An 11,111-nucleotide genomic window follows, 5' to 3' on the forward strand; every position below is an offset into this window, starting at 1 on the left:
TATGTATGATTGCTGTTGCTCAAGTAATTTTTAGTCTTATAATCTACTTCTCCAGTCGTCATTATAATATAATGTGAGATCATTAAACATATTGAAATCACGTTTATATTTTTCTTGTTCAATCTTTTTTTACATTATTGTCCAGTTATAACATTTTCAGGTTGTTGCTCCACTTTGAGTTGTTGTTATATAATCGGGCTCTAATGGGACCTGAGTACTGAAGGTACAAGGATTTTAACTGAAGGATTAATTATTATTGTCTGGCTCCCAGTGAATTGTTGTTTTAGTAGAGGCGGCCAGATGAAGCTACACTAAAGATTCCCGCAAATAAAAGTCCCAGTTTGAGCTCAAACTCCAGCAAACATGCCCCAAAACTAAAAGTTACCACCAAAACCACTAAACTAAAAGGCCGAGCAACAAACCAAGGTAACCTAAAGTCAAAAAAGTACTACATACTAGGATTCTAGTTGGACGGAAGCCTTTGTAAATATATTACTACTCACTAAATGTGTGAACTTATTTAAGGACACAGGAGAAGATGAGGATTGTTAAACTTCCAATTTATTTATTTAAAAAATATTCTTGGTTTGTTTTTTTGATTTGTTGTTGTTTCCTTGAAGAATGTAGGATGGAGGAGTACACAGGAACCAAGGTCTCACTTCTGCACGGGGAGAAAAACCCCGTCCGCACGAAAACATCATTTCAGCTCTGTTATTATATCATATCTGACTTTAAAGTCGTCCGTTGTCGGGGTTTGGTGATTCAAAAAGATCACTCTGGATCTTTTTGAATCACCAAACCCCGACATGATGAGCAATATTTTGGGGTTTTTGGCACAGAGTCGGTGTCTTCGGTGTCCTCGGTGTCCTCGTGGTCAGTTAATATCTGTCCAGCAGTCGCTGGTGAAACGAAGCAATCCGAGCCAGGACGTCATCCAGAGCGGCAGCAGGAGCCAAAACACACAATCTGAGCCGTAAAAACACACAACAACACATTTAGAAATGAAAACAAAGCCCTTGATTAAAAAAAAACAACCCAAAAAACATTACTTTTGAACTATTTTTCTCAATATAAATATATGAAAAGCGGCAATTCCTTATGTATTTCCCAATATATTATAATATATGAATATACAATACATAATTCCATATATATTTTACAAGTGATTTTTTTTTTTAGATCCACGCTTCTTTTGTTGTTGTTCTTAATTATGATTCAGAATCAGGCTGAAACGCAGAGACAGACATTAATTAGCCTTATTTAATCATTCCAAATGAACCAATCAATCAGAATACTAAATATTTCAATTTATAGTTCAGAATATATTTTCTTCATATAATGGCAAAGCCTCACGGCGAGTCATGTGACTCATTGGGTAGTTTATTTTTATTTTGTCACCTGATGTGAAAGTGGTCTTCTTCCTGTCCGTTGTCACAACCGGGACCCAGACGCAGTCCTTCCTCCTCCAGTAACCAGCGACAGTACAGCAGGTCAGGCGTCACTCCCAACCTCTGCAGGCATGCAAGAATAAACACACTTTGTATATTCTGATTTTTGAGAATTTTTTTATTTAAATTTTTTTTAAAGGACTAAATATGATTAAACTAATCATATCCTGAAAACATACACATGTCGAATGGTATACGTGTTTGCTGACCTTGGCGTCCTCGATCATTCGCGGTGGTAAAAGGAGACGGGGGTATAAGAAGACTCCCGCCATCGCCGGCCGGCAGCTCATCCCTCGCAGCCTGTTCAGGAAGTCGCACGCCCGCCGAGCATTGTGGGTAAGTGTCTCCTTCCTGCGGAGAATCTCCTGCGAGACGAAACGGCCGCAGATAAGTTAAAATGTCACACGCCATTTTTAAGTTAGGCTCTATTCACGTCACGTCACGTTTCCACGGCGACGTTTTGAAAATGACGCCGTTTCCCCGATGTGCCACTTGAGGGTGCTGTTGATTTGTTTTTGGAAATGAACCCATTGGGTTAATTTGAGTGAAATTACGTGTGAAAGTTGCTAAATATATAACGTCTGCATATTCGAAATATTTATACTTTAATCTTGATTGTTATATCGCTGAAGATCAGCAGTGTTTTGTAAACAATGTCTGTTTACACATACATGAAACAGACGACCAAGTTTATCAAAATAAAACTGCCAAGTCCCAGGAAACATTGTTCTTATTGTCCATCTACTGAGCATGTGCAGAAAAAAAAACTATTTACTATTTTAGTGGCGGAAATGACCAGTAGCAGCATTTCAAATTCCTTTTTTTTTTTTTTTTTTTTAAATCAACCATCTGTAAGTTTCGGTTTCTTCACCTGAGTATATTTTCTATAGGACGGATCTCCAGGCGCCGGCGGGTTGACCATGACCTCCAGAGCCACTTGGCCTAAAACCACAGTGCTGGAGGAGTTCATCTTCATCTTTTTATAAAACCGTTTCACCTCCGGGTCCAGGTTGGTCATCTCCATGTACCCTCCTCTCAGCCCGCCGCTGAGCGCCGCGATCAATAAGAGGAAGGGAAAAAAAAAAAAAAAGAAGTGAGAGAAGTTTATTTCTTGAAGCCTACAGTCAGATTTTTTCACAGTACCTTGTCACTTTCCTTGGATATTTCGAGTTGATAGGTTGGATTTTTTTTTGTCATAAAAAGAGACGCAGCGCCGCCGTTTCTGCACAAAACTGTTAGCATTAGCTTTAGCATCAGCTGCTATTTGGCTTTGTATAACCCTTGACAACAACATGAAAGATGTCCAATAATGATATTCACATGCATCTGCTGTAGCGAGGTGGCATCCATCGATATAAAACACTTAGATGTCTCACAGCGCCGCCTGTGACGAGCCGACAGCGCCGCCATCTTGGGGAGGTCTCCCGCTCATGCAAAACAGGCTAGAAAATCCAGAAGAATATTCGACAACACAAACAATACCTCATTTTAAAGCTGAGGGAAAGTTCTATCCTGTGGAAATCTCATGGAGAAAATATTGTGGGGGGGGGGGGGGGAGGGGTCTTCCACGTCATAGAGCTAGCAAGCGAGCTATGAATGTTTTTGTGGATTTTCTAGCCTGGACTCTATATGTTTAGCAGGAGCGAGAGAACTCCCCAAAGATGGCGGCTGTGTTAGTGTTTATATCTTTGGTAGCATCAGTAGCCTAAACAAGGGGGGGGGGGGGGGGGGGTCTTCCACGTCATAGAGCTAGCAAGCGAGCTATGAATGTTTTTGTGGATTTTCTAGCCTGGACTCTATATGTTTAGCAGGAGCGAGAGAACTCCCCAAAGATGGCGGCTGTGTTAGTGTTTATATCTTTGGTAGCATCAGTAGCCTAAACAAACAAACAAAAAAGAAAAATGTTATATTTCCTCTGTCAGTAGTTTATCTCAGTATTTTATTTAATTATTTTGGTTTTGAAATCTTCCAAGATGCGCTGACAACCAGATCATCCAGCTAAACTCAGTTACAATTTCGCCGAGCTCCTGTTTCAGGCCTCACTGGTGCTGAAATACAAGTCTTCCCAAACGCGGCTACAAACATCCGCTACGACGCACTACAGCGCAATAGTCGCCTATAATGAACATTAGCAGCCTTTGATAGCATTTTTTTTATGGTTTCGAGGATTTAAAGTGGTAAAAATTTACAAATCTTGTTGGGTTTTTTTCCCGTTTGTTTGTTTTAGTTTTAATACATAAAGGAGAGTGAGACTCACTCTCCCATGCAGACCGAAGAAATTGAGTGGAAGGAGATCAGCTCCACCGTCTCAGAGTACTTTGCGTCCATCTCTAACAGGACCTTCTTATAGGACAGGAACTCTTTGTCCGGCCCGTACACGCTGTCCTGGTACACCTGAGGAAGAACGAAGACGTGGGGACATTTTTTTATTTGATTCTTTAATTTAAACTACAGAAAGGGTTACTTGTGTGATTTACACTCACCTCCTCGGCCAACAGGATGAGATGCTCATTGGCAGCAAATCGAATAATTTCCTCCATTGTTTTCCTGTCTTGTACATGACCTAGCAAGAAAAGACAAACCATCTTAAAAGGATGTGAAATGATTAGTTATTTTCTAAAATCATTATTGCTATTACTTATCCTATTCATGTTTAATTTAATTATTATTTTTTTTCCTCTTTTCTTTTGTTGTTTACTTTTTACTTTACATTCGCAGTTTTTCATTATTATATTGCTGTCAGAGACTGTTTTCTATTGTTCTTGCTATTTTTATTGTTTAAAAAAAGACAGACATTCGTTCTACCTGTGGGGTTTCCAGGGTTGCTGATGTAAATGGCTCTCGGCTCACAGTGCCCCCTGGCGGCCTGCAGGGCTCGGTGCAGCTCGTCCAGGTCCACGGCCCAGCCTCGCTCCTCCGCCAGCCGGTACGCCACCTGCTTCACCCCGGTCTCATCCAGCAGCATGGGCAGAGTGTGAGGACATGGCGCCGGGGTCAGTACCCCGGTCTGAGTCCGGCCCGCCCCGCTGGACATCAGGTGCAACACCAGCTGACACCCAAAAAAAAAAATTTAACCAAGATAATGTGAGAAAAACTAAGCAGAGGCAGCTTTTTAAATTTTGACTTTCCCTGACTTGTTCCAGTTTTGTTTTTTTTAAAGTGTGTTAGCCAATCACACTCAAGGTAGGCTCCTCCCCTTTGACTCCTCCCACAATCAGGCAGCTCTGCTCTGGCACATGGCGCCACGAGAGGAAGTACTTCCTCCTCTTCCCATAGATGGGCGTGTGTGGGCGGAGCCAGTCCAGCTCACACAGACACAGCAGATTCTGAATGCAGCTCCTATGATCCAATATTCTAATAAGAGGAAAATCAAGGAAAAGCTGAATTTGGGGGGAATAAACTTTGAATACAATGTTTACAAAGTGTTGAAAAGCTGAATAATATAATAAATAATAATATGACCTCTTTCAACTGTAGTGAGAAAAACAGTAATACTTTAACTGCATCAGGGCATAACTGTTGATGGAGGTGTTAAATATTGTCAAATATCTGAGACTGTATATCTTACGTCACTATTACTGTTTATTCACTGACATTTTGCAAAGTGATGGATAATCTAAAGACACTCGGATAGAAAAACATCAATCGGCTGACCTGCAGAGCATGCTGTGAGCCAGTGCAACAGATGATGTCATCCGGATGTGACATCACTCCACCGTCTCGCCTCCTGATGAACTCTACCACACTTTTAAGGACCTCTGGGATTCCGTTGGCCGGAGGGTAGGAGCCTGAGACAGAATACATAGACAGACCGGCCGCCAAGGCAAGGCAAGGCAAGGCGAATGTATTTAGAGAACACCATTCAGACCTCAGGTAAGTCACAGTGCTTTACGAGGAAGAAAAAGAAATACATGAAAGCAGAGTGTGAAATACTTTAAAACCCCTGACATCCTTTTCTTTGGATGAACTTTAAGTTTCAATATGAGCGGAGAAGCTCTACACACCCAACATAGAAATAACACATTTCTGCATGAGCAGAGGAAGAGCTGAACTGCGTCACTTCAAATTAATCTGGATCATTTCGAATTAATCTGTGATTAATTTGAATTAATCTGCATTAGTTCAAATTAATCTGCAATTAATTCAAATTAACCTGCATCACTTCAAAGTAACCTGCAATTAATTATAATTAATCTGCATTACTTCAAATTAATCTGTGATTAAATAAAACTAATCTGCATCACTTCAAGTTAATCTGAGATTAATCTCCAATTAATTCACATTAATCTGCATCGCTTCAAATTAATCTGGGATTAATTAAAATTAATCTGGATCACTTCACATTAGTCTGCAATTAATTCACATTAACCTGCATCACTTCAAATTAACCTGCAGTTAATTAAATTAATCTGGATCACTTACAATTAAGCTGCATTACTTCAAATGAATCTGCAATCAATCAAAATTAATCTGTGACAAATTTGAAGGAGCACTTTTTGGGCTGAATCACTGAGTTAAAAAAACGCATGAAAAGCAGAATAAATAAGGGAAGCGCTTTATTAAGACACAGGTAACAAGGTAAACAAAGTCTTATAATATAAAAACGTTTGTCCTTCCGGTCTCACCCACACTTCCTCCGTCGCAGGAACCCAGAAGCGTCTGTGCTCTCTGCTTCACATCCAGAGGGAGGGTGTTGTTTTCCACCAGCTCCGGGTAAAGACACACTGCCAACACCTGCAGGGATTAACCAGGACATGAGTAATCCAATGAAAACCAACACACACACACACACACACACACAACTGCAAACAGACGGTCAATTAAAAAGTAAGAAGACAACCTGGCGAGCAAACGACAGAGGCGGCATTCCCGTCCTTTGTAGATCTGCTGAGCTGAGATCAGTCACAGTGCTGAAGAGTTTAGTTTCACCCTGAGGAGAGGAAGGACATTATGAGCTTTAAAAGTTCAGTTTATTTCAGTGTGTGTGTGTGTGTGTGTGTGTGTGTGTGTGTGTGTGTGTGTGTGTGTGTGTGTGTGTGTGTGTGTGTGTGTGTGTGTGTGTGTGTGTGTGTGTGTGTGTGTGTGGAGAACAGAAGACTATAAATGACTTGGGCAACGGCAATCTCACATAAATGCTATAGACTGTAAATAAACATATCTATAAACAAATAGTACAAACTTTTAGAAGTCATTCTTTCAGTGTTATTCAAACGGAATCAGTTCAAACCATAAATCATTGACTCCCTTTGTGATGTAATAAAGTGACAATATTTTGCCTGCCCCATGATGTAATACTAAACGCTTTGAAGTCTTGGGCTCATTGTTGTTTTAAATTATTGACCACATGTTACACTTTGGATTTCATTAAACTTCTTTTATAACACTCAGCATTTTGATTCCTGAACAATAAAAAAAAAAAAAAATCAATGTAATTAAATCAATTTGAACAAATATAAATGTACATTGGACGTCATGGTACAAATGTTTGTTGGGTTATTGTTTTGTTTTTTTTACACAGAAAATAAAACCCAGCAAATACTTTTCAATGCAGTTTAATGTGTTGGGAGGCATCGGTCACAGTGGTACCCAACAAAAAACTTTCTCTTTCTCAGAAGAAAGAATCTGAAATGTTGTGAAACTGATCGTTGGATTGTTTTGTTTTGTTTTTTTCAGTTGCAGATGTCGACCTGGCGACAGCGAGTGCAAACACACACAACGCCTCGGGGACATTCCAGACTTTGCACAAACACAAGATGTCAGCAAACCCGGGCATGTTGTGTGAAATTTAAATGCTGGAGATACTTGTTTGTGTGAGTACGACAACTAATTTGCCTCGGGAAGGTGTTGGGTCCGTTTCACGAAGCAGGTTTAAGGATTACCCCAGGTTATTGAACACCGAGTTGAGGGAAATGCGGGATTTTCCGTTTCACAAAGGGAGGTAACTCAAACCGGAGGAAGCGGGGTAACTCAAGCCTGTTTCACGAAGCGGTGTAACGTCAACTCCCGGTCAGTTACCGGGGCAACAGACGCTCTAGAACTAACCTGGTCGGGAGCAGGTTTTTGTCAGTGAACACGGAGTTTTGCTCTGGCTCCGCCCCCTTTCAGACGGACACGGGATTTCATTTCCTCATTCAGCGGGGGAGTTTTGGTGAAACAGTTCTGCAGTGCCTTATTCCCGAGGCAAATTAGACGTCAACTGTATTCCGTCAATATGGAATGTGCTTTTGATAATGATCCGATTGATGAAGGCGCAGCATTACTTCGCCGAGAATTTCATATTCGCAGATAATATTCGCATCATCAGACCGCGCATAGATGTACTGGCATTTGCAGACACCTTCCTTTTTGAGCGGTACCGTTTTACTGCCGAGACCATTATGTACATCCACAGTTTAATCGCTCTGTACATTAGCAACATCACCAGCTGAGCCTTGCCCTGACGTCATAGCAGATATTGTGTGTTGTGCTGCGTTTCCTCGTAAATGGCAGAGCTGTCAGAGACACCATATGCCATCATCACTTCGGGGTCTGATCACCACCACCACCACCAAATAAAGACATGATGCACAATTCATTTGGTCTTTTTTATTTCCTACAAATACAAGCGCTAGTTTAGTTAATGTAGTTAGTAGTTAGTATAATTCACCTGGGACTGTACACCCACCCTTAACTTGTGCTCCAGTTTTTTCCATCTTCTGGAGCAGGTGGAGTCTATAGATCTGTTTTACAGATAACTGGGAAGACATAAGGAGGACATTCAATTATTACAGTTGGACATGAATTCCACAGAATGAACCTCTGGTGTTTACTGAACATCTGTCTCACTGTCAGTCCCTGCAGTGGATGTTGAGGGACCCTCCTGCTGCTGCCCAGCCATGCCCTGTTAAAAAGGATGATAATGTGTCAATACTTCAGTGTAGACAAAATATCACTCTTTATTCCACCACAATGTTTCAGAAATGTAAACGGGATGAGAACTATCATACCTCTACAGGCCTTTGTGGATCCTCCTCTGTAAAGGCAGCAGACAGGGTTTCCTGTACTCTTCATCCTAGATGAATATGTTTCAGTATATTTAAACTACCATTTTGTGTAGTTTTGCCTACTGAGTGTTGCCTACTTACAAGGTCTGTTGTGGCATGAGGGGGTCCAGCAGGCAGAGAGCACCATCCCAATCTGTTGGGTGACAAAAAAAAGACATGATGGGTAAATAAAGATGAACAAAAGGAGGCTTAAAGAGATATATAGGCCTCGGCATATTATATATTATGAAGGAAGTGGTATCTTGAGGGGTGAGCTCTGAAGAGGAGCTCCTCCAGGGATTCCCTCAGCCACTGGCCTCCCAACATTCTGGCTTAGGGCTCCTCTGCCTCTGTTAAAGGTGGAGGTGCTGGGCCACCACCCGTTTTACAGGCATCTGCCTTCTTTCTGTTGGCTGAGTAAAGTCTGTCTTAGTTTAGCCTTGATTATTTGACAGCACATGATATGGGTGAGAAGACATTTATGTGTTTGAAAACAGCATTATGTTGGGAATAAAACACCTGCACAGTCAAATGGCCACTTGATATTTACTGTACAATGTCACACATGATCGAAATTACGTTAAGAAATGTATTGATTAACAATTAAATTGGCAGCGGTCTTACCCGATTGGAAAATGTTTTTATATTTCACTTTCAGCTGCTGCCAAGAGCGCTTCTCCCCCGCGGAATTGCACCCAAAAGAAATAAATTAATAAGCTCCCATCAAGCAGTATTCCCTTGCAATAATGTTGCGATGACAAAGACGTTTGAACTTACGCATTCACTTGAGCAGCAATCTCCTTCCACGCCGCCTCCCTCTCTTTAGCAGCCGCTGCGCTGTTGCATTTTTTTTTTTTAATATGTTCATATTCGCCATATGATCGGATCAATACTTCCTGCTCCACTGGCGTCAAAAACTCCGCCCTCCGCGTCTCAGTTGTCATGGTGACTCGTTGAATCGGGGCTCCATTGATGCGGTCTTTTTAGAGTCGTGGTGCACGCGCTTGACTCCAGGTGAAACTACTCCGAGTTCATCAAACTGATCAAAATCCGGCGTCGTGAAACCGAAAACTCCGCGTTTTCTGTCTCAGTGTAACTCAATTCAGAGCTCGGTGTTAAGCCCATGGCTTCTTAAACCTGCTTCGTGAAACGGACCCGTTGTCAGAGATGTACATCAACAGCTACAACTGGGTGCTTAAATATTTTCACGTTTTCCTGTGGAGGAACTGTAATTAATGAATGAGTGTGTTTATGTTCCTATGCATTTTCATCTTATGTTTTTGTTTGTGTGGCGGTCAACCACTTTCAATTGCCTCGAAAACAACTTGTACTGTATAAATAAACTTGTTTCAGCTTGTCTGGCTGATCCACTGGAGGCAACTGTCATTTTTTTTAACTGTGCTTTTCAGTCATTTGTTCATGTGTTTATTTATTTTTTGTTAGAAATTCGACATTCTTATAGTGTTTCATATAATGTTTGTTTTTAAATATATTTAAAAAAATGTTTTTATAGTGAAATGTTTGCGATTTAATCATCACATTGAGTCAACGCAGTGTCATTTTAACAGTGTGTGCGCATGCTATTGAGACGACTTTGAGATTTATTTATTTTTGACACCTTTTTGTACTTTTAGTCAGATAACCAACGTGAGTATTCCCACAAACTCTGCCAACTAAATAAGATTATTTTAATCCCAACAGCAACATATCAAACATATCAAAGGCCACATACACACTTATGCATCAAGTTCACGGGTTTCGCTTCTGTACAGCATAAAAGGATGTATTTTAAATTAAAATTATAACAAAAAAAGTGCTTCCCTAACCCTAAGCATCAAAGGGACGGGATTACGGTTGACGTTACCTGGTAAAGTTGGAAATTCGCCACATTTTCAGCCGAGGCGAGTTATTGTAATCCGATGATACAACACATGCATCTAATAAGAAAAATGTTTGGACACCAAATTCCTGCAGGACCCGGGAGGCTTCATGCATTCAGGCCAATGGCAGCAGGGACTCACCAGGCCGGTGGGGGGTCTGATCCCGAGCACCCCCGGGTTCACCTGCAGGGTCGAGCTCATCTCCGTGCGACCGAGGACGTCGCGCTCAAGCGGAGGATAGACGAGCAAGCAATTGCAGGCGAGGAAACGTTTGTGTTGGCATGCCTGGAGCGAGAACAGGACGGACGAGTTCAACCATTAATCTCATGTAGTCATTTTTGGCGGGGTTTTTTAGCGTGTTGGGAAACGTTTGTGTATCACAGTTTGTGCCAAAACCTTCTTGAAAATTATTGATTGGTTTTAGAGTCCAGGCTCACCTGGAACCCCGTCCAGTTCCCAGCCAGCCACGACTCAGGGCAGAGGACGGGGGACGGGGGACAAAGGACGGGGGATGGGGGACGGAGGGTGGGGGACGGGGGACGCCATCTTCTTCCCGGACCTTTGCTATTTTTCCCCTTTGTATAATATATATGACTTCCATTTGATGACGACTTCTCAGAATTATATTTCTTTAACCCTTTGAAAGTCCATCCCATTTATTTTTATTGATACATCAACAGTGTTTCTTGTCATTGAATATTATATATTTAGTTTTTTTTAATATCGAGGACTAATTTATGTTGATTAAACCCATGTTTTAT

General features: G+C 41.3%; 1 protein-coding gene across 2 annotated transcripts; it reads right to left on the reverse strand.

Annotated features, from left to right (window-relative positions):
- Positions 1 to 545: 545 nt before the first annotated feature.
- LOC308137423 (alanine aminotransferase 2-like) lies at positions 546 to 10,576 on the reverse strand. 2 transcript variants are annotated; one of them, XM_080506097.1, is made up of 11 exons: positions 10,492 to 10,576; positions 6,289 to 6,378; positions 6,074 to 6,182; positions 5,103 to 5,236; positions 4,254 to 4,497; positions 3,932 to 4,011; positions 3,706 to 3,842; positions 2,320 to 2,494; positions 1,658 to 1,813; positions 1,399 to 1,511; positions 546 to 966 (listed from the first exon to the last, which is right to left on the reverse strand). In XM_080506097.1, exons 1-11 carry the CDS (start codon positions 10,549 to 10,551, stop codon positions 879 to 881), a joined length of 1,386 nt encoding a protein of 461 aa, XP_080362223.1. In that variant the 5' UTR covers positions 10,552 to 10,576; the 3' UTR covers positions 546 to 878. The 2 variants fall into 2 exon arrangements, with proteins under 2 accessions (XP_080362223.1, XP_080362224.1); XM_080506098.1 differs by having other exon boundaries at positions 10,335 to 10,568.
- Positions 10,577 to 11,111: the final 535 nt, after the last annotated feature.

The sequence above is a fragment of the Blennius ocellaris genome (assembly GCF_963422515.1).
Source record: "Blennius ocellaris genome assembly, chromosome: 12".
Classification (NCBI taxonomy): Eukaryota; Metazoa; Chordata; class Actinopteri; order Blenniiformes; family Blenniidae; genus Blennius; species Blennius ocellaris.